Raw genomic sequence first — 23,880 nt, 5'->3', positions numbered from 1 at the left:
GAAAGTGATTCCAGGCACTGAGTGTGTGAAAACCTCCCAAACCTTCTCCAGAAGCTCCCTGTGAGGCTGAGCAGAGCATCACCCTCTCTCATGGACAGGGATCTGCACACAGCCCACCTTCTCCCCAGGGTGCTCAGGGAACAACATTCAAGGAAATCCTCTCTCTATTCAGAAACTTGTTTCAATCCAATCAGGTTTTACCTTTTCTGCTTGGCTGAGCTCGTCCTTATTCCTGAGCTTATCCCTGTGCTTGGAATCTGGGTCAATGCTTTCATCTTCTAAAAACTGCATGTTCATATTCAAAAGCCAAGCAGCAGTGCGGTCCAGGGCATTGGGGTTCACAGGAGAAGGGGCCTACAATGAAACACACAACCATGACAAAAGAAAAACCTGGAACAGAAATGGTCATGAGCCTGGAGAGAGAGAGAGAGAGAGTTTCCTTCCAAGCAGACCCTCAGCCATGCTGCTCAAACAGCAACGAACCAGGCTGGGCTGCCAGAGCAGCTGGGACTGGGGGCAGGAACAGCTCCTGTTCTGCAGCTGCACATTGGTTTGGGTCTAACAGCCTCTGAGAGGCCAAATCCTTCCCTGTGCCATCCTGCCTGCACAGGTACAGCAGAGCACAGCAACAGGATCCTGCTCCAAGTCATGGCCCAGGTGTCTGAGCAGGTCCTGCCACCTCAGAAGGACATGAGCTGCACAGGAACGGAGCGTCTGGGCGTGGTGTGTTCACTCCATGAGCAGAGAAATCACACTCTTCAGCCTGTTGCTGAGCTGTCTTTGCTTGCAGTGGAGATTCCACACAGGTAAAACAAGATCTGAAAACTGAAATGCTCCTTATGCAGGTGTCTTCTTGGAGAAGAAAGGTTTCCTTTGGGCTGAGGCTACACTTGGGGTACTGGAGAGATCTAAATGCTCAACTTCTCAGTAGTTCATCTGTAGTTTGTTCATGGAGCCAGGGGAGCCGAAGGACCAGTGCTGTTCCATGGCCAATGAGCTGGAGCCACAGCTGCTGCCTTTCAGTCCTGGCCTGGGCAGGGACTGCCAATGGCATTGCCCAAATATTTTCCAACCACATTACACAGCTGAGGAAGTCACCCTCCAGCTATTTTGCCTCCATCCTGCCTCATTATAAACTGCAGTGAACAGCTGGATGAACACATGGGACCTGGATGACTTGGTCAAGGCAATTCAAGTGAACAAATCAGAAACGTTGGGGACCTTCTCCTTCGTCCCAACCTCTGGACAGTGGAGAAACCTGGTCACTGTCAGGCAGCAGAACAGGAGGTTCTGTATCACAAGGAATGGGGACTGGTTTAATCCCCTCACTGGGGTCAGGGGCTTTCCTGTGCCATCTTCCAGTCTGGTCTTCTCTCTCCAGAATAACAAATCCAAAGTGTCAGACTCGACTCATGAACACTCATGAACATCATTTGCTACAAATCCTCATCCAGCTTGTGGCTTTCTGCTTTTCCCTACACCTCCAGCTCAGGCACTGTACCTGGGGTGGCTGCTCAGAGGGTTTGAGCCACAAAGCCGTGGCCACCCGGGATTGTTCCAGCAGCATAAAGGCCACTGTTAAAGGATGTCAGTGAACAGAGCTCAGCCCACTGTGCACAGGTCTTTCTGCCTCTTCCTTCCTTCTCTGAAGAAGTACAGAAGGACATCTGCTGTGTGGAAGTCAATTCAGTAGATGACCTTGCGGACGTAGAAGCAGCCCTTCTGGCTGGCAGCAAGGAGGTTCATGGACTTCTAAAAAAGGCCACCAGATGGGATTCCTCTGGTCTCAAACAGCATTAAATACAACCAATGAGGAGCAGTATCCAAACGGTTCCAGATGCTGCCAACGTGCAAATAAAATGTGCAGAGTGAGGGTGGCAGAGGCATTCTGAGGACTCCAGGTCTGGAGAGAAACTTTGAGAGGATCACAGGGGTGGATGGAGGAATGGTCTGCAAGGAGAACCTGGCCAGGGCTTTCCAAAGGCCACCCGGAGATCATGGATGTCTTTCTGGAAGAACTTCTGCTGTGAACAGGCCTGTGCTGCTTGCAGAGCTCTGTGCCCTCTGTCCCTAATGAGCATTGATCCGTGTTACACAAACGCTGCTGCGTGGCAATGCCAGCTCGGGGATCGATACCGAATGCATGGAACAGCTCCAGATGGGAGCACAGAACAGCCTTCTGTGGGCAGCACTGACCCAGGGCTGCCTCGTGCAGGAGAGGAGGTCACGCCAACACTGTACTGCTGGAGAGGTGCCTGAACTCTGGGTCTGGGCCGAGATGCAGCAGCTCCTGCCTGTTGTCCACGTTCTCTGGATCTGTGTTACTTTTACAGCTCTTCCTTTAGCACAGAGAGGCCCTACTGTGGTAAAGTTCTATAGGCTAGTTCTGAAATGTAGGGTGAATAAATGAGCACTGGAAAAACCGTTTGTCCGTGCCAGGGCAACCAGAGGGCCCTGGGCCTGTGACCTACTGCTTTCCATTTTAGCCCCACAAACAGCAGACTGGATTTCTGTGCAGCCCAGCACTGGGATCACTGCGGAGCTCAGCACAGCGGGAACATCGCTCTCGGCGGGGAGCACCTGCTCCTTCCTCATCGCTCCCACCTCCCAGATGCTCTCACAGGAGGGTCTCACAGAGTGTCCAGCAGCGCCACAGCCCTGCTGGGATGGGAGCAGCAGCAGGGAGGCTCTTAGGCACGGGAGATCAGGGCCTGTTCCAAGCCTGGGAGATGGCACGGGATTGACTATGGCATGGGATGAGAGCCTGGGCATGGAGAGGCAAAGCAGTGACAAGATGGTAGCGCAGGACAGCGGCTCGGCTGCCACGGCCCTCGTGCCTCTGCCACCTACCGCCTCACGGGCCAGCGTGCCCTGTGACAGAGGGACACTGGCAGCAGACACTGGGCTGTGTCCCCAGCCCTGCAGGGGCTCCATCTCAGGCCGAGCTGGGTGCCATTATCGAGGTACATCCCCACGTGTGACGCCACTGCAGGGTCGGGACCGACACAATGACTCAGAGCCACATCCCCTCCTGTGGCAGCGACCCCCACGGGCTGAGCCCCCCCGGCCCCTCAGCACCCAGAGCCCGGACAGCCCGAACTCACCTGTTTGTGCATCGTGCGCTGCTTCATCTCGGGGCTGTCGCCCTTGGAGGAGGAGGACTGCTGGCGGAGCCGGGCCCCGCTGCCGGGCCAGTCGGGCGAGGAGGACATCATGCTGCCGCTGGAGGGCCGCGGGTACTGCACCGTGTTCAGCAGGGACGGCGGGGTCCGGCCGCGGGACACGGGCGGGGGCGGCGGGGGCGGCTGGTCGATGCGGCGCTGCGGCCCCGCGCTGTTCTGCCGCGGCATCGTGGGCTGCCCGCCCTTCTCGGTGAGCGAGAGCTGCCGCCGGGCCAGCTCCCCCGGCCGGCGAGAGAAGTCCTCGGCGGCGGCGGGGCCGGCGAAGCCGTGCTTGTTGGCCGTCAGCTCCTCGCTGTTGCTGTGCGAGCTGAGCGAGCTGTGGCACTCGGAGCCCGAGTCGCCCAGGCCGCGGGGGGACAGGGGCAGCCCCGCGGCCATCTGGTACACGGGGTTCTGGAAGGACAGCGGCGCCAGCAGCTGCGGCCGGCCCGGCGCGCTCTCGCCGCTGGGCGTGGTGGGCGTCTGGCCCACCCGGCGCACGGTGGCCATGCCCGTCACGCTGTTCTGCTGAGTCCGTGTGGTCCACATGCCCTGCAACTGCCCCAGGGACGACTGACTGTCATTGAGGGAGTCGGCCGTGCCGGGCGCGTTGGCCCCACTGTCCAAGAGCCGATTGTCCTGCAAGTCCACCATGGACAAACTCTTGCTGCCATTAGACATCTGCACGTCGGGCTCATTGGCCTCTGAGTAACTGGAGCTTCGGGCAGGCGAGGGCTGGGCCCCAGCAGACCTTGTGACAAAAAACAAGTCCTTGTTTTCAGGGGTTGGAGATGGTAACCGTGTGAAATCTATCAGACTGCGGGAAAGTCAGTGCATAAGGAAGAGGAGAGGAAAACAAAACAAAAAAGAAGAGTTGTGAATGCTGCACCAGAGCAGGAAAACGAAATCACTCAGAAATCAGGGTGGCGCAGCTGTGTGGGATTGGGATCGGGGTGGGGATATGGACAGGACCCAGCCCCGGCGGGGGGACAGTGTGAAGGATGAGGATGGAGGGTGCCATGAGCCCCGGGCTGGCCTCGGAGTGGGCAGGTGAGGACAGGTGAGCGAGGGGAGTGTGTGCACGGCCAGAGTGCTGGGCAGGAGGCATCAGGGACGCGCTCCTGGCGCTCTGCCATCCCAGCTGGCTCTGCTCCGGGCCAGCCTGTGTCACCTTTCCTGCTTCCAACCATGCCACACCCATGTCCCCTGCTCTGTACCTGGGCAGCAAACTCCAGTGGGCACCCTGGCCAGGATTTGTACAGCACAGAACACCGTGGGGGCCAGATCCACACCAGGCCTCCCAGGGTCAGCAAGCGCAGCAGAGCTAAAGCCTGGCAGCTGAAGGTTATCCCCCCATTCCTGCTGCAACACACATTCATGCAATATTGATTTCTTGGGGATAGGAAGAGAGAGCTTTGCAGTAGCTTAATGCGAATATTCTGCTGATCAAAGATGGTGCATTGTAAGCAAGTATTTGGGGAGAAGCATATTGTCAGAGATCCTCCATAGCATTAGACAAATAATTGCACCTCATGCTGGGAAGCACTAGAGATGAAAGCTCTGATTAGAGGAAGTCCAGTGCCATTGCTGCCTTTCATTTCTAATTAAACTGTTAAATATTATGCAGTTTCCACTTACAAACTATTTTACTAGCACAGTCTTTCCATTTGTGTGGGCTCCATTTCATTTTCCACAAACAGAAACATCAGAGGTCTGCAACAGCCTCATTCTTCCCCGTGAATGAAGCTCCTTACTTAATCAGGGCAAAAAGTATGTAGGTGACTGTGTCTGTGAATCACTGCTCATCATTAAAAACACCCAGTTTCATAAAAACTGGACAGAGCAGTCTGGAACTCATTGTGAGGCCTCTACAGCTTGGCAACTGTTACAGAAATAGCAGGTTTGGATCTCAGTGAATTCAGCACACACCCTATGTCTTACAAAGATGGGTAAGGCCAATCCTGTACATCTCAAATGCTCCTTATTGATGATACCCACATCCTGAGGTCAGCACAAACAGACTCTCAAGTCCTCAAAAGAGAAACATTTTGCTTCTCAACAGCTGAGAGAGGGACCACCAGGTTCCTGATTTCCCAGACCACATGCCCAGTTTTGGCTCTCAAAGGGCTCAGGATGGAGTCACAGGCTGGCACTACCCCCCACTGCTTTGGCAGTGTCAGACTGAACTGCATCCAAGATCAGCTCTGTGATGGGAAATGGTCAATGGACTGGACAGCAGCACACTGCACCCCGTCCCGCCTGTCCCTGCACGAATATTCCACATTTCCCCGGCGTGTGGCCCGGCCACGGTTCATCTCTTACCCAGACAGGTCATTCTCTATCACCATTTTCTGGAGCCCTGCAGAGATGCTGTTGCCAGCGCTGGGCGTGGAGGCGCCGTGGTCGGCGGTGACCGAGACCTGCACGCAGGCCGGGTTGCTGAGCGCCGCGTTGACGTCCCTCAGGATCCGGGGCAGAGGGCCCAGCTTCGTGGCAGTGCCCTGGGCAGAGGAGAGAGCAGAATTACTACCAGCATCTTGTGCTTTTGGCTAGAGAACCGTGGGCTTTGCCAACTGCTGCACAGTCCCTTCAGTGAATCACACTGACAATATTTCCCCCATCGTTTCCACCCCCTGCCATCCCCTGGGTACCTGATCCAGCTGGGAAATGACTTCCCACAGTAGTGAGTGCAACGTGGACAGTTCCCGGCCCAGGTCGATGTAGCCCTCAAAGCCAGCTGTGTTTGAGATGGTTTCAGGATTGGAAATCTCCAGGAGAAACCTCTGCATGTTAGTCCATTCATGTTCCAGGAACTGATTCATAAAGGACATGTATTCCTCTTTGCTGCCAAACCTATCGAGAGAGCAACATGGATTTCAGCTAAATCCTGTAAAAAGAAGGGCAGTCCATAGAAAGAGCAGGTTCATATGCAGGTAAGAACCCTCCTCTGGCATCTGAACCCTTCAGAGCCTTTGGGATCCCTGGGCTGCCAGCAGGCACCCGGCACACCTCACTGATCACGGAAACAAAAGTAACCCCAGCCTGATCCAGCTGAGTCCTCATCAGTGTGGGATCTCCACAGCACAAATGGAGGTGAAAGCTAGAGAAACACAGGAGTTGTTGGTAATGGACCCTCTCTTACTGCTTGGTCAGGGCACAGCCTCCAGAAACAGGACCTGTCACTGGAAATCAAGATGCTGTCACAGCAATCACCCTCAACTGCTGGCGGTAGGAATCCCGTACTCTTCAGCAACACAGGCACAACTGCTCTGGGGCTCACCCTGGAGAGCCACCCCTGCAGCTGGGCCAGCTTGGTCTTCCTGCCACCTCCTTCTGCCCTCCAAGCACTCCACCCTCACTCGTGTGTCTTATTTTGAGCACAACAGGGAGGGCCTCGTGGTTGGGCTGTCCCAGCTGCAGTTGGTGCTGTGCCAGCGGTTCTGTGGGACAGGCCCAGTGCCACCCACAGGACAGCTCAGCTTGATCACTTTGGCTTGACTAATGTCAGCTTAGTTAAAGAGCCTTTCCTTGAGCGCTGGAAATCTGAAAGCCCTTTAGTCAGGGATTGGTCAGGTGTACAGAGAATTCCTGTCATCGAGTGTAACACACTTGTACATCTCCCGCCTGCGTCCCGTGCGCGTCCGGGCCTTCCTGACTGCGGGTGTGAGCACTAAGCCAGTCTCCAGATCTAAGAAGCTTTAGACAGAAACTGTCCATTCATGTTACAGAAAGCTCATCATTTTGTTATCAGAGCTCAGGATAAGGAGCTCAGAGCTGCAGCCAGTGAAAAGATTTTCAGAAATCTCTCGCTTTGTTTCCATCAAACCAATGGGCTTAGTTAAGAATTGATGGTGCCCCTGTTCTCTTCTCAGGCTTTCCCAGTTCAGTCAGCTGCATTTTAATAGCAGGGAAGGTCCCAGAGCTCAAAGGAGGGACAGAGCAGCTCCTGAGCTGTGCACACCACTGCTGCTGGTCGGGTCTGGTCCCACACCCACGGGACACCACAGGACAATGTCCCCGCTGCCATCCCGCTGCTCATCCCTGTGGTCAAAACAGCCTGTTTTCCTGCTCATAAAACACGTCCTGTTTTGGAAACTTTAATGATCTCCCTGACCCAACAGTCAGTCCCAGAGCGATGTGGGGGGAAAAGGCAACAGGAAGCCCACAGGCCCTTTCCAGGGAGGGAAGGAGCAGCGGGTGTGGGATCCACATGGCTCTGCCCACACACCCGGAGGTTCCTTCCCCCCTCCCGCTCCCACAGCCCGGCTTACTTGGCGAAGTTGGCGAGGTTCTGGGTGACCTTGGCGATGAGGGTCAGGGTGCGCGCGGTGCGGTCGTCGGGGTACTCTTGCAGGAGGCTGAAGAGGGACGGGGACATGATGGCCGGGCACAGGAACCGCAGGAACAGGGACGCACTGATCAGGCGCTCGCTGATGTCGGGGCGGCCCCGGTTGCTGCATTCCTGTCTCCACGAGGCAAAAACTTCTTTGAGCTCCCTTGGGAAGACGCTGAAAGGACAGAAGGGCAGGCAGTGTCTGTCAGGGTTAGAGTGTCAGGAGACTCAAACCACATGGGAAAGAGCTGCTCTGTAGAGCTGTGAGAGGGGCAGCTTCCATCAGCCCAGTGTCCTGGTTGTGCCGGGTGCCAGGACCTCGGACAACTGGGAAGGCTGGGATATGAAACAAACTGTGCACAGCAGCTTATCAGGACTCAGCTGGCTGTGCCATGAATCACCAGCAGCTCCAGGGTCTTCAGCACAGCTGGAGCTTGGAGGGAGAGCTCTGCAAATTGTAATACTCCTGTTCAAGCACCTGGATCAAATCCCAGTGTGCTTAGTACAAACACAGAGCCCCACCGGAGTTACTCCAGCCTTGTAGCTGCACAGACCTCAGCCTACCTTTCCCGGATGCCAGAATTCCCCTGGGTCCAGCAGACACTCACTGCAGCAGCCCTTATCGCTGGAGAACTGCTGCCTGTTCCTGCTCGGCCCTCCCCAGCCCCCTGCTCCCACCTTATCCTGTTCCCAGCACGTGTTATTTATTCAGCTGGATACTCCCACCTGGGAGAAGGCTGGCACTGGGTCCCACCGTGGGTCCCTGTGTCCCTGGCACACAACTCCCACCACCCCAGCCAGGAACCACCGTGCTTGTCTCACAGCCCAAGCTGATCACTGATCACTGAGCCAGGGGTACCAAAGCAGGGTGTGGGGGGGTTCAGGCTGCATTTTAGGCCATAAATCCCCTTTACAAACAGCCATTTCCAAGGATGGTGTTTCCCAGTTTTGCTGCAGGGACTATCTGGTAGAAGTGAAGCAATGCCAGCTGGCCTGTCCCCTCGGTGGGACTGACTGCCCTGGGCTGAACCAGGAAGGGGAGAAAACCATGGGAATTGCATGGCCAGAGACACCAACAGCACGAACCAGATGGGAGGCTCCAAAAGAGAGGAGCCCTCCTACCCATCCTCTGTCCCTGTGGCAGCACTCCCAGGGCTCTGGGCAAATACAGGGGCGCTCCTCCTGCTGCCAGTGCTCCACATCCTCAGGCCTCTGCTTCCCAGGGCTACGGACACTGCTCACCAACATCAACTGCCTGCTCCTTGCCACAGCCACAGAGTTCAGGACCCGTGGGGTTTGGGGTCTGTCAGAGGGGCAGGAGCCCTGCAGCCACCTGGCCATGGCCTCTGGCCCTGCAGCCGTTCTTCGAGCCCGCAGGCAGAGCCTTTCTCCAGTTCCTCTTTACCCTTCCAACATGCTGCTGACACTCCATAAAAGTGCCTGGCAAATGCTGCCATCCTGTTCAGCTTCTACTCCGTGCTGGCTTCTCGCTTTCACTCTCATGAGCTTTTACCTCGAGCTTTACAAATAACATTAGCCACCGTCTTCGGCTGGATAGATTCTCCTCTGTCTTTGGCTTGATCCACACAATTGGACAAAGCCCTTTTTCTTCACGGTATTTGCCCAGAAACAGGAGAATCCTTTAAGCAATTTAAGGCTTGAATGATCAGGACAGGTTGTGCAGTTACTGGAAAGTAAACCCCTGAAATGCAGCCCCGGCTGCACGTTCCCCATCAGGGGCTGGAGCCCATGGCAGTTTAATTGTGCCACAGCGGATGGAATTCAGCTCGCCGGCTTTATGTGACAAACGGGCCCGTAATTCATTACCCAACTTCCCAGTAACGAGCTTCCACATGCTGAAATTCTGCTTACACTGAAACTTTCCAGATGTCCAAATTATGTCATAATTATAACAATTTTCGGTTATTGTAAACCCCTTTCCTCCGCCTGCCTCTCTCCGCAGATGCGCACGCACACTCCAGACTCTATTTAAAGCAGGATCGTTGGCTGTCAGGATACCTTGGCCAATCCCAACACTCATCAGCCCAATTAATCCCCAGGAACCGCTGAGCACAAAGCACTGAGGAGGAACCACTCAGAGCAGCAGCTCAGCTGCTCCAGCCTTCCTTGGAAGAATGAACTTCCTGTGCATTCCTGGCTCTCCTTAGGTCACTTTTCAAGACTATTTTTAGAGTGACCTTTTAGTGCCGCTTTGGGTATTTTTAGGAAGACATTAATTCAAACAATTATAATCCACTGGTGACTAGAAGTGGTAAATCCCTCCTGGGAGAGCAGATAAATGCCATTCCTGAGTCAGAGTTGTTAATTGGCCCAGGATAAGGGATAGGATACCTGTAAAGAACCTGCCCTTTGTGTACCTATGGTGGATAACAGCAGCCTGAGGGAACCTCTTGCTCCTTGCTGTCTCCCTGAGCAGGATCAGGAAAAGCAATTCCCTTCCTGGCTTGCAGGAGGGCATACTCAATATCCTGGGAAATTACTTATAATAAGTTTTCTGACCTCAACACAACAGCTGGGATAGGAGAGAAAATGATAAATCCTCATTATGAAGGACTTCCTTCCTTCAATATTATCCCTAGCTGATGCTTTGCAGCAACAGTGTTGCTACTAAATATATTAATAAAAACTAAGCCCAGATTTTAAGCAGGAAGGCTGGAAATCCAGCAGTGGGACAAAAATGCTCCTTCTCTCATGATCAGGATGAGAGGCTCTGGGTTTGTTAACACAAAGCACGGAGACAATATTTTTATTTCTCCAAGTAAAGAGAGTCACAGGCCCATCTTTTCTCCCTTTCAGGTCACCTTTGCAGGCAGCAGGTTTACTGGGGCAGGGACTCCTGGCTCCCAGTTCCAGCAGGAACACCATGAGCACAGCCATACACAACAGCCAACTCCACAGCAGGATACAGCTGCCTCACTCCAACAAATCTGGGATATTCAGGCCTGTCCCAACTGGTAGCAAGAACCTTTACCCTGAGAACAAACAACTCGGAAGTGCCTCCAGCTGCATACCAGGCCCTGGGCCAAGGAGGCAACGGGCTCCCATCGGGCTCCCATCGCGCCCCGGCAGCCGCCCGGGGCTGGGAGAGACAGGGGTTAACCCAGAGGAATGTGGGATGCTGAGCCAAGCAGCAACCTGGGAGAACAGCAGCATCCTCCCAGCTCCAGCACTGCAACCAGGGAACATCTGCCCAAACAAAAGCTGCCTGTGCTGGGTCCCTGCCTGCTGCAAGATTTCAGAGCTTCACCGGATGCTCGGGGAGGTGCACCCAGACTGATTCATTCCATGGGTGGGAGACCCAGGACATGCATTTCTGCCCTTTACTTCAGAATTTCATACACATTTGGCATCAAGTACCTCTCTGAATGGGTCACATTGGCAAAGGCATTTTGTGTTCCTCGACTGCAGTGCCCTGTCCCTGTGCCCCAGTGACCCTCCAGCACCTCTGAAAACAAGGGTGACGGAGAATCCATGAAGCTGTCGCACCCCTAGAACTGACACCCCAAACTCTGGCAGAGCAGCAGCTGCTGTCTCACCTACTCCTGGACCACCAGGACGTGGGCAAGGCCCCACAGCTCCTCCTCCAAAGCTCCCGGACAAGCTGCTATGGGACAGGTCCCACCACCTGCAGACAGACTCCTGCCACCCTGCCCCGCTCCGCGCGAGCCGAGGGAGCGACGCTCCCGGGACACCCACCAGTAGGAGTTGATGATCTTGCAGAAGGCCAGCTCACAGCACATCTTCAGGTTGCCCTGGTGTTCAGGAAGGTCTGCAGACGAACACTTGCTGGGATCCACCTCACAATTTTCATCTGATTCGTACAACGCCTTGATAAATTCCCCTGGAAAACAGAGAGAGTTGGTGATGGGTTTGGAGACACGAGAGGAGCCTTCAAACAACTCTGTTCCTAAGCCCCAGTGCCCCAGCAGCTCTCTGGTACCCCATCACACTGGAAGAGAAGATGGATATGGGAGCAGGTGGTGACCCCAGAGCCCCAGTCAGCTCTCCAGCTCTCCAGGAGGGCCCAGGAGAGCCTGGCAGTGCCTTGGCAGCTCGTAACCAGCACAGCACACCCTGTACCCGGGTCCCGAGGAGCACATTCCATCCCTCTTCCCCAGCTGGCAGCTCTGCCCCCGGGGCTGGGGGATATTGCATCAGGACTCTGCTGCCAAGCACCCGCTTCCACAGCCCGACCCCCCACGCTCCAGTTCCAGAGACGCTCCCTCGGGCTAATCCAGCAGGAAGGATGCTGGCAAGCTCTCTAATTATTGGTAGCATGGCCTGCTACTGCAGACTGTGCCCTGGCACTGACAAGCCACTGTGATTCACAGGAGAAACAGGTAATTAAAGGAAAGAAACAATTTACTTGGTTTATTTTGAGCTGAACATCACACAAAATTAAATGAAAATATTTCTCTGAGATCCCCTGTGCTCCTGTTTGCTGCCTGGCTGCTCCTCACCCTTGCAGAGGCTCACACTGTGGCTGCTGTGCCAGCTCCTGCTCTCGGGCCACCCTTCACCCTGGGGTACCTGGGCACAGCCCCCACACCCAGCTGAGGGGGTGTCCCACCTCGAGAGAGGGGCTCAGTCCTCCATCCCAGCAGTGACTGGGGGCACCAGGGGATGGGACAACAGGGATGAAAAGGCACCCTTGTTTAGCTTGGGTGATGTTCTGGCAGAAAGGTTTGCTTTGGTTTTCTTCTCATTCCAGGTGGTTTGCTCCTAATTCCTGTCTGCCTTGGATTTTCCCATCCTGTTTTCTCCCCACTCCATAGTCTGCATTCCTTCCCTATTGCCAAAACAGATTTTAATTATATACTGGAGAGTCTCTCCAATGTATTTTCAGCTCTGCCAGGGAGCTCTGGAGCCACTCTGCTCACCTGCAGGTGATGCCTGCTGTTCTTACCTGGCCCCATTACCTGCTCCATGGCTCCAGGACAGTGCCACGCTGCCCTGGGGCACCTTGTGACACGCAGGGGAACCATCTCACTGATAAAAGGTCACTCACAACCAGCACCCCAACAGCGAACAAGAACCCCAGCCCCAAAAAGGGAATATTTCAAAATTCTCTGATTTCATTAATATTCCAGCTTTTGAGAAATTATATGAGATAATCTACTTACAGTCTTGCCTTCAACCAGAAGGCATTACAAGGCAGATATAAATAATATTCTTTTTGCTATTCTTGTGGGCTCTCTGTTGCTTTGCCTGAATTTGATCAATTATTTCCCTTTCCTCAATGCTGTCATTATTATTATTCTCTTAATAAACTATTTATGCTTCTTTTCTCCTTGCTAAAATAACACAAATCCACTAGCAGGAACCCAACACACTGAAAAATTAACACCTCAATAGAAACCCTGCTCATCCCACTCTGGGATGTGGATCCAACGGAGCTGCCTCTGGCTGAGCTCATTCCAAGGCAGCCTCTCCCCATCCTCGTGCTGTGCTGCCTGCACGCAGCAATTCCTTCCTGACCTGCCCAGAAGCAGAAGCTTCTAATTATTTTCATTTGCATCAAGAGAAATATTTTTGGAGCCATAAACAGAGCCAGCACTTAAAAAAACCCCCAAAAAACCACCAGGAGGGTTCCCAGCGCTGGGTGATCCGGGAGGCAGCTCATCACTGGCTTGGGAGATCTCTTCTGACTCGGGAGCGCTGCAGGAGCGTCTCTGGTGGGGGTGTAAGGGGGGAAGGATTCAATCAGCCCGTGACAGGGCCAGTGCTGAGACAGAAGACCTGGCAGGCAGCATAATGCCTTCAAACATCCATTTGTTATCTCCTCTGAGAGCAGAGGGAAGCGCCAGCTCAGCGGTCACCTTCCCCTGGGAGCAGAGAGCTCCTCACAGCCATGTCCACTCTCAGACCTGCTGCCAGGGAGACCCTCCAGCAGGTAAGTGCTGGTGCCTCTGATGGCCATCAAGGCTCAGGTGAAGGTCCCCACCCTGCAGCTTGGAGAACCTCTCTGGGCAAGACCTGCCAATGCTCTGTACGTACCTAAGGCATCTTGCAAGTATTTCTGCCCCACCAGCTTCAGGTATTCTTCGATTGCTTTGGTGGCCAGTGTGTTCTCCCTGAAAATGAGATGCTCATTCTCACCACAGCGATCAACTTCAGACATCATCAGGTCAGTCAAGAAATCCTGGAAAGCAAAGCCCATGGTGGGTCACACACAGACACGTGCTGGTCCCGCAGAGCAGCCGCCGCCCCGGCCCCGGGGGAGGTCCCACCTTCGTGAGACACCCGAGGGCGTGGAGGTGCTGCAGGTGATCCTGTGTGTGCACCTGCCTTGCTACCTGCCCAACTCCCTCACAGGGACAAGAGGAGAAATAAATCTCTGGAGAGCCCCAACTTTTGCCCCCCAGCGACTCATCCCAGACCTGCGCTGCATTTGCCCCTCCAGCAGTGGCTGGGCTCGCAGCAGCCCCACATTTTGTGGGTGAAACCTCTTCTCCCCTGTGAAACGTGGCTGTGTGTGGTGTCCAAGTGCACTGCTGCACACCAGGGCCATGCTCCGATGTCACGAGCTGTGCCCACAACTAAAGGCTGAGAATCAAGCCTGGATATGCACTGAGATGCTCCAGTGTCCTGTTTTCCCAGTATTCCTGGAGATAAACAGCACTGCAACAGAGCCCATTTTAGGCACATTTTCGGTCCGATGTGCACACAACCAAAGCCATGGGCTGTGATAATCCTCTGTGCTGCACAGCAGTGGAAGGGGCGAGCAGGAGCAGCCCCTGACAGCTGCCCCTGCATCAGTCTGGGCTCTTGGACTGCAAATTCTAGAGGAAAACCAGCATTTCAGAGAGAGCTCCGAATCTGTTTCAGTCCCAGAGTTCACTGAGCAGAGGGTCAGCAGCCAGGGCTAATGCAGGAGGAATGCCAGGTAGCTCCTAATGCTGATACATTTCTCTGCACTGCTCACGGGCAGAGCAGCTCTGCCCATGCCTGGCTCCTCCTCCTGCACCAGGTGCTGAGTGTCACCACTCACCTGGATGACAATGGAAAGAGGGGCTGGCACTGTGCAAATCACCCTCTGACAGCTTCCCCATGCAGGAGACAGAGAAATGTTGACAGACACATTCACTTCCACAACCAAGGGCACCTTCTCAAACTCCCTTTTACTAAAACAAAATAATCTGCTCAGTAACGACCTTCCACTAAGAAATTCTCCTTCATTCCTCACAGCAGTACCAGTGGTAGCCCTGGTTGCTGGCAGGGGCAGGAGGAGCACCCCAAGCTGCCACACAGTGTCCCAGGTCCTGTCCCTGCCATTCCCAAGCACAGCACAGCTCCCAGAGCACCCAACAAACCCACTGCTCCCACATTCCCACAACGCTGTGACTGGGACACACGTGCTGCCTTGACCTTCCTCCAAAAACCTCCAAAAAAGCCAAAGAAGGAGCTTTGGGCTAAATAAATGAAAAGTCACTTCCATTATTTCTCCAGTCAGAAGATGCCCTTCCTCAGATCCCGCTACGTCTGCAATGCTCCGGCAGCTGCAGAGGCAAAAATCCCTCCTGGAAGCAAAGCAGAGCCTCCCCCTGCTATTTTCTCTCATTTTGCCCCTTTTATCAGCCAAGCTGGAATGAAACTTTAAACCCTGCTCAAATCCCGTTAGCTGCTATCTGGGTAACTCTATCACCTTTATCTTCCCGGGGCTCTCCCAGGGAACGTTTCAATTCCAAGGCACCGCTCAGGCTGACACAAGGTGCTGATTCTTAATTAGCAGCCACTGACCTTGGCTTTGCTTGATTCTCTTTCCTGTCACTTTCCCAACATACTAATTACCTCAGGAACACCGAGTTTTACAGCCTCTCTCAGCCAAGTGTTTGCTTTTCCCCCTCTTGTTGGCTGAGGACTGGCTGCCCGAGTCCTGGAAACCCAGGGGCCAAGTGGTAGCCAGAGAAGATGTGAATTTGGATGATTTTAGCTGATCTAGAGAATTCACTAGAATTTAAACGAGGCAAAATTCCACGGCAGGACTCAACACAAAGCCAGAAATATCCCCTGGAAATCTCTGCTGCTGCTGTCATTCCCTACGGAGCACCTGCAGCTCAACAGCTGGGAAAGGGAACCTTTGTCTCCAAAGTGGAAAGGAAAGCTGCTGAAATCCCAGAGAGCTCCATTAGGGCACAGCACCCAAAGCTGGGCTTAGCATGGCAGAACCTGGCCTTGTAACTGTGTAGGGAAGAGGGCAGAGCCAGGACACCCAGCAGCATCCCACCGGATTCTCCCTGTCCCTGCAGCCTCCCCGGGCTGCAGGAGCCATCCTGTCGGGCTGTAGGACCTGCCCCTGGGATGTACCCGGGGTCTCAATCCCCCCAGCCAGTGTCCTTGGGTGAGCTCCTCCACAGGGACAGCTCTTGGTGGGAAAGGCGCCTCGTCCACGGGTCAGTTCCCACGACATCCTGCACTTCTGTCCCAGGGCCAAGGTCCAGACCTCATCCTCCAGTCCTGCCCTCCACACAAAAAAGCCACATCGGCTCTGGATCACACTTGTGGTATCTCTGCCTTAAGTACTCCAGCAGCCAGCACTCAGAAGACACAAATGGAATGCAAATACTTGTGGAATCCCTCCGGGGGCCTCACTCACCCACATACAAGGTCCTGAATAAAATGCAATAACTAAAGCCAATAAAACTCCCTGTTTCTGAGCAGCAGAGATCAGCAGGGGGTTGTTTTCAGTTAGGGCCCCTGGCAATGGAAGAAAATAAGATGCTTTATTTCATTACATCGGAGTCGAGAGGGGAAGGAAAAGGTCTACAGTCAAAATTAAGGGCTGTGCCAGTGTTCTTCAGGCCCGTTTCCATGTTTATTTTGAGGTTTTTTGCTTCAGACTGGACAGAGCTGAACCTGTGCGACCCCAGTCGCTGCACATATGCTGATAAAGAAGAGAATTCATAAATAAATAAATTCAGAGCAGACAGCACAAGGCTGTGCTGGTCTCCAGTGCTTTGCACACAAACCAAGCATGAGCCCACGGCAGCATGTGCTATTCCAAGGCAGCTCCTCCACAGCTCCAGACATGTGGGCAGGAGCCTGGCAGCCTGATCCCACAGCTTGCCAGTGCCAAGTGAGCCCACCCTACCACTGAGGGGTCTGTCTACACCAAATATCCCCATCCCAGGGGGTTCCAAGTGCCAGTCCCCAGGGGTGTCACTGTGCCCAGGGGTGTCACTGGCAACTCCTGCCCCTCCAGCTCCTGAGGCTGGGAGGCAGAAGGATGAAGGCAACTGGGTGCCTGGCAGGGCTGTGGTGGGAGCAGGAGAGCATTCCACAGAGCCAACAAACAACACAAGTCCTACAGGATATATCCTGTTCAAAACCAGGAAGGATTCTGCACCTCTCCCCCATCTGGAGCCCGTGGGGTGTCAGGGAGCTGAGGAGACCCTGCACACCCCGTGGGGGTCACACACCCTCCGGGCTGGGGCCGATCGTTCCCATATCGTAACTGACTGGTGGGCAGATTGACTTTGAAATAATAAGGTTCTCCAAATCACAAGCCTGATTAATAGGATTGACTTAACCTTAAGAGGATTGAATTGATAAAGGTAATAAGATTACTGCTTATTTCAAAGACTAGCTCAGAGTCCAGCTGGGCCTTTATGCAAAGGTGAAAAACACCAGGGGTCGGTAGGGCTGCAGGTTACAGGTGGAGGAGTGCTGGGACACACCTACAGGGGAGGGAAACGTGGCACTCAGTGGTGCTGAGCTGTGCAAGGAGAGCAGCAGAGGGGCAGCGAATGAGTCCTGGACAGACCACGTGAAACAGAGGACCCCAGCCCCAGTCCTAGACTGTTCCACCACACAGCTCCTCTGAGAATCTGCTCCAGACACTTCTCTGCCAGGAAATGTAGTGCTGTGCCCTCCTTCAAGCCCTGGAGCTCATCCTCAGTGCTTCTGGCATATTCTAATTTTCCTTGGGAAAAGGCAGTGAAGTGACAATGTTAACACACAGGAATCTGTCCATCACCTTGCTCAGGGAAATTAGAAAACCTCAGGGATACCACACCAACACATTGAGTGACCACTCCCTGCAAGGGCACAGGGGCTGGATCCCACACAGAAGGCTTGGGAAGAGCCAGATCCCTACACTGATCCCTACACCCACTGGTGTTCCCAGTCCTGCCAACCACCCTGACTGCTCTGCTTGGGGATGGGGAAAAACAGTAGGGATGCTCATAAAACTGATTAAAGGACTGATTAGCTCCACTATGGCTGCTATAAAATATTATCAGAGAGATAAACTCTTTGTGGGGGAAATGATAGGGCTGCTGCTGGTCCATTTGTGGCTGAACATGCACAGCATCCTCACTTCCCTGTGTCCTCAGCCTTTCCAGGATGGAGAAGGGAGCAGTGCTCCCTGCAGGGACCAACTGAGCCCTGGTGCCACCAGCCTCCAAGCCCAGCTGTGCCACATCTCCCTGTCCCTGCCTGAGCTGAGCAGTCACTTTTTGGGAGGTCCCAGAGCCCTGATCCAACCCTGGCTCTGCCGCTGGAATGTGGGGTTCCAGCAGACTCACATGGGGAGAGCAGCTACATCTGCTCTGCGGAGGCAAATCCTCACAGCACAAACAAACAGGGACACATGTTTATCCTTCACTCCATTCCCAACACCATAAATATTTATTTCCAGTGAGCAGCCGGTTTGTTAGAGCTTTATCTAATGCTGGGTTTGATCGACCAACTCTTCACACGAGAGAGGTTTTTTTACATATTTACAGCCATAAATTGAGCCCCAGAAGCTCTAAGACAGCCCTGAAACAAATCTAAGCATGGTGAACATTCTGGAAGCATCAGAAATCCATTGGGAAGGACGCAGCTTGTCTACCCACAACCACATCACAGGGCCCACATGGAGCCCTGCTAACAGCAGGGGTGAGCACTCCCAGTCACACCAACCACGGCAGCAGAAATACTCTATGACTTTGTGTCTCGTCTGTGGGTTGTAAAACACATGAAAATAGCTGGGCATCTCCACCCCCTTGCAGGGAGCACCTCACCAGCCCTCTCACGGGGAAGGGGGAAGCAGGTAACAAGTGAAGGACAGAGCTGAGAGCCCACATCTGTGTTTTAGCCAACAAACAACATCCTCCTTCCAGCCTCTCCTTGCCACAAAGCCAGGGAACACCCGTGTGTGCCGGGAGCTGATCGAGTGCTGGGTGTCTGTCAGATTTTCCAGTGGGCTGGGGCAGCTCCCTCCCTTCCTCCCTGCCTGCACTCAGAGCCTTATCAAAACCCTCTTCCCCTCCTCCTCTCCACCCACTGCCTTGGCAGATGCTCAGGGGTTCCAGGCATGCCGTTTCACACCAACCCTCGTGCAGCACTGTAGGGATGAAGCTCTTCCCTCTCCCAAACAGAGATCAAGGGAAGCAGGGACTTTGACTCCAGAGAGGACTCTGCTTTCATGCCCCACCTTTAAAGTCTATTGTGGTACAGCTACACAGCCCAGGAAGAAGCAGCTATTTAGGGAGAATATTCACCTACAGCTCTTGTCCCCTTTCCACTTGCAGCCCCAGGTGTGTCCCCCAGCAGGAGGGACTTGGGCAGTGCCTCGGGGTTTCTGCAACTTCAGATAACAAGGAACAGCTCAACATGGCAGAGTGGGGTTCTGCAGGCAAGGATGGCCCTGCATCCACCCAGGGGGCTGCACAGGGACACTGGTGGCTGTGGGTGGCACGTGGCCCCAGCACATCGCACCTCTGCTGCACGGCAGGGACCCGATCCCTCATTAAGGGATTACAACGTATTTACAGCAAATCGCTGCAGGGAGACAGGGCCCGAAACAGCCCAACACCAATTAGCTGCTAACGAGTCTTCGTGATAATCTAGCGGACATTTGTTCCTCAGTCCAACTGTAATTGCTGCTTTAGGGTCATCTACAGCAGCCAAGAGCCACAAAAACCCCTTTATCAGCAAAACACATCAGTGGTTGCCGATTGCCAGGTCTGCAGGGCAGGGGGAGCTCTGAGGGGCTCACTGGGAAGGCTCCCGGTGAGGCAGAAGGATGGGAAACTCCATCTCCAGCCCAGACAAGCTTTGGAGGGTCACGGGAGGATAAAGGCCTGGAGAAGGGGGGGGTCACTGCTCTGCTGGCCCTGCACACAGGGCCCGGGACCAGGTGCTCCCACTGCTGGGCTGGAGCTCTCCTGAGGGGCAGGGGGGTGCACCCATGTTCCCCAAGCAGAGGTGAGGGGTGCTTTCCTTTCTCATTCATTATTTTGTTACCTTACTGCTGCTTTTCCCTCTCTCTGCCTGTCCAGCTCAGGATGCACCACCTGGTTCCCATGCTCCAATAACTCCTGTTGCTCTGACAGCTCCCCAAACCCTGTGCTAATGCTGATGGCAGATGACAGGCAGGGAAAGCAGGAGCTCCATTTTAGGGGGAAAGTCATCAAGTCTGTTTACTGTTTGCTGTGTCCCCTGTGTAGAGCCTCTGGGATCTCAAGCACTGATGCAGACACATGTCTGGAAACACACTTGCTCTCTCTGGAGCCTCTCCAGTTCTGAGAAGAGGAAAAAGGCTGGAGCAGTGACAATTGCTCTCAGCCGTGCCCACACATGATCCACAGTGACTGAGATGAGGGTGACACTTGAAGACTGTTTCACCACAGACAGGTCTTTCATGACAGTGTTATTCCCACAAAACCCTGGCACTAAAGCTGCTGCAGCCACAGCAAGGGGCAGCAGAGCCCCTGGTACTGGCAGAAGGCTGTGCCCAGAAACCACGCGCTGACGGCACCCGAGCCCCGGCCCAAGGAGTGAGGAGGGACATCAATGACATCTCCTTGTGTCACCACAGAGTTATTCCACATGCCACGAATCACAGGCCTCTTGAGGACCAGGACCATGGTCCTTCCCTGCACTCCCAGGGTCCAACACTGCTGCCTGGGATCACGAGGGCTTTAACAGAGCTATTTTCTCTGCCGCTGCAACAGGAGGGCCCCAGCCCCGCAATCCTCTCAGTGAGCTTTGCCTGCCTTGAACTAGATCAGGAGGCCAAGCCACTTCTCTGTCCGACAGATGGTAACTCAACCTAATCCACGAGCCCGGTCACGGTCCCCGGCAGCAGTGGCAGCTGCTGAGGAAGCAGAGCCTTGTGATTCCCCCTCAGGTGAGGAGCTCACGTCTCCTCAGCACTGCAAGAGCTTTGGACATCTTGCTCTTCCCCAGCTCTACCCTGCAGAGTTCACAGAGATGGTAACAGAGAAAAATGCTGATGCTTTAACTCCTGCAGCCCCAGCACAGGCACTGCCTGCCATGGCTGTGCCAGGCCACCTGGGGATGGAGGATGCTCTGCAGCGGGTGGGTCACTCCATGCCCCGTGTGCTCAGCAGGGAAGGGGGTCCCAGCTCTGCTCACCCTGCCTGCACTCTCACAGATCACAACCAGGAGCAAACCCCACTCTCTGCCTCCTCCTGGCCTGCTTCTTCCCCAGACCTGCTGGAGGATTCCCAACCAGGCAGGAGGCTCAAAGTGGTCCACGAAGGCTCCACTTCCACCAGGAGCAAGTTGGTGGCATCAAACCACAACGAGCACTGCCCTGGGAGCACCCCTAGGCTTTCCCACATTGCTGCCCCCATTCCAAGAGCAGCAGGACAGACCCTGAAGACCAAGAGCTGATCCAGAGACACGTGTGCCCACACAATTTACTCAGGAATTCTCAGGAGGCTGCTCATTCCCATTCAGCTCCTGCTGTGTTCCCCAGGAACACCCTGATACCCAGCACACCCAGGCTGCTCAGCTAGGCCAGCATTGCTTACATTCCATCCCTGAAAACTGCCTCCTTGCTTACTTTCACATCTGTGCCTGTTTATCCAGTAAGAGCCTGGCCCCTGAGCCTCCAAAAGGAGAGCAAAGTGACTCACTTGGTATCTCGTGGTCCCACCGACCCCTTTGCTAATTAAGCAATTTGCGCTGCGCGTGCTACCAACTTGTGTGTAATTAGAAGAAAAACAGAGTGTAGTAACGATGCCCAGTCGGGCCTGAAGCCCAGCTGACGTGGACATCCCCCAACCCCAACACAGCACTCTGCTCCTCGTGGTCCCTGGTGGGAGGGGACGGAGGGTGGAGGGTCCTACCTTGGCCTTGCCCGTGCTCTGCAGGATGTGCACCAGCGCCGACGCCATCTCCTCCTTGTTCTTCACGCTCAGCGAGGGCTCCAGCACCGAGCACAGCACCATGTAATTGTTGGTGATGTACTCGGCGAACTCTTTGTACATCTCCATGGGAAGGATGCTCATGCTCTGGTAGCGGGATTTGATGCGGATCATGGGCCCCGGGGACTTGCCCTTCCCGGGGTTGGGGCTCACCACCGGGTACCATTTCTCGACGAACTGCCGGCCCGTGACCGAGCTGACGGGGATGTTCACCTGCCCAATGAAGTTGGTCTTGTCCTTCTTCTTCTTCTTGTCAGTCTCTTTGTATAAGTGCACCGTAATGTTTTTGAGCGACGGGAGGTTATTAAATTCAAAGTGCTCCCCCCAAAAGACATTATCAGTTTTCAATTTACAGGTAGTTCGTGCATAAAGAACGTCATCCAGGCATAATTCACACAAGTACTTTTTCTTAGCTGGCAGGTCCTTGGCTTCAATAATCCATAACTTCAACATATTCTCTACCCTTCTGCTGTTGTCCTGAAAAAAAGAAAAAAAAAAAGTAAAGAATAAAAGGTCAATTAAAAAAAACAACCACAAAGCCAAGCACAACAAAACTGGAGATATGAGTTAATTATTTCGGATGTGCTAAATGAGCGGAGGCTTAATTACATTTTATTTTAAGGAAATACTGGCTCTCAGGAATTTGCATAATAACACTACTTATGTTAATTTTCCAAAATATCACCGTGCTCTCCATGTCTGTTGGTGCCAATTAATATAAGGAAGAAGGAAGATAAAACCCCTCCAAATCATATATGTACTGTTTCCCATTCCCTGCCAAGAGGGTCTCCAAAGAAACGGAAAGAACCTCACTGATCATGACTGGCTTTTGCAAAGCAGAAGCTTTTACAGGTATCTCACAGCTCTGGAGTTCATTTGCTTTTAACAGAGCAACATAAAGGGACCTGAGTGCACACCAAGGGATGGCCTCATCCACATGGGAATGCCACCACTGCTGGTGGGGAAGAAACCATGTTTTAGGGCAGAAGTCCAGAGCACCCAAGTAAAACATTAAGAAGAATTATGGGAAGGAGAGTGAGTCCCAGGGGAGAATCATGACAATTCAGAAACAGAAATTTGCCTTGGATATCTTTTAAACAATAACAGAGCCAAGAATACCGGGGATCTTTCAGAGCTCCCTCGTGATGCTGATCTCATCCTGCAAGAACATCCAGGGGTATTTTTTGCAGGAGTGACTTGAAAGATAAAGCACTGGCGGCTGAACTGCTGCTGGGATTCTGCAAAACCTGTTTTGTTTGGAAACCCCTCACTGAAACAGCAGCCACAGCTTACTCTGCTCAGCCCAGGAGTCTGGGCAGGAACACTCCTGCTGGAAGTCCACAATGGAGTACTGTAGGTTCAGGAAGCACACACAGGAACTGCACAAGAACACTGAATTCCTGACAGAAATTTCAAGTCAGATACTGAGTTTATTGTGTATGAACTCAAACAAAGATGGAAAGAGAGCCATCAGTTACTGAATGCTTTGAGATGAAGGCACACTTCCAAATGGACTTCCACTCAACACTGCACCTCAAAGCCAGCGACATGCACAGCCTCAGCTCACATTCCCAGGACTTCTCTCACGCTGAGCATGACCACACAAACCTCACACAGCTCTCTCAGGTCAGTGTTGCCAGGGCTGCTGCCCTCAGAAAGCACTGGAGCCACTGAACTCCACATCCAGGAACACGCTGCCAGAGGCAGAGGTTCACCTCTCCCCTCTCCCCTCCACTGCTCCAGCTCTGACATTGAAGCAAACCTATTATCCTGACATTTGGCACTGTGCTGGGAACAACAAACTCCAAGACTGAGGGCTCCTTTAGAACCCACCAGGCCTGGACTGAACTTGTGTGGAATGAGTTCCCAGATCACGTCACTTCTGTCTTCTCTGCCCAGCAGAAAAAGACGTGGCTGAGCTCATCAGCTGTGGAATCCTGCACTGCTCCTGACCAATCTTTGCAGCCAACTCCAGTGCAGAGAGGGGGGAGCAGCTGTACATTTTGTTTGAGGATGTACTTAGTCTTGGTGGGCCATAAAAGCTCATGTTGAGTGTCCCTGTGTTGTAGCCAAGAGAAGGATTTGTTCCTGTAAAACTCAGAGTAGATGACTTTGCTCCTCAACTGGCTGGAGAAGGGAAAGCCACATTCTACTACTGCCTCCAAAACTCACTGTAATGGGCATTTGAGTTCCTCCCTCACTG

General features: G+C 53.7%; 1 protein-coding gene across 11 annotated transcripts in view; it reads right to left on the bottom strand.

Annotated features, from left to right (window-relative positions):
- LOC113998503 (DAB2 interacting protein) overlaps window positions 1-23,880 on the bottom strand; it is a 201,300-nt gene that overhangs the window by 9,791 nt on the left and 167,629 nt on the right. For 10 of the 11 annotated variants that reach the window (XM_027741265.2, XM_039380290.1, XM_027741259.2 and 7 more), the window contains 8 exons: window positions 21,600-22,154; window positions 13,513-13,657; window positions 11,212-11,356; window positions 7,433-7,669; window positions 5,813-6,014; window positions 5,484-5,662; window positions 3,105-3,978; window positions 202-354 (listed from right to left, as the gene is read on the bottom strand). In XM_027741265.2, the coding sequence (XP_027597066.2) occupies window positions 202-354; window positions 3,105-3,978; window positions 5,484-5,662; window positions 5,813-6,014; window positions 7,433-7,669; window positions 11,212-11,356; window positions 13,513-13,657; window positions 21,600-22,154 (2,490 nt within the window). The remainder of the gene's footprint in view (window positions 1-201; window positions 355-3,104; window positions 3,979-5,483; window positions 5,663-5,812; window positions 6,015-7,432; window positions 7,670-11,211; window positions 11,357-13,512; window positions 13,658-21,599; window positions 22,155-23,880) is intronic. The other variant, XM_027741260.2, reaches the window with a different exon arrangement.

Source organism: Pipra filicauda, unplaced genomic scaffold, assembly GCF_003945595.2.
Source record: "Pipra filicauda isolate LSUMZ 115617 unplaced genomic scaffold, ASM394559v2 scaffold100_size2392355_pilon, whole genome shotgun sequence".
Taxonomy (NCBI): Eukaryota; Metazoa; Chordata; class Aves; order Passeriformes; family Pipridae; genus Pipra; species Pipra filicauda.
This window is presented reverse-complemented; position numbering and strand designations above follow the sequence as displayed.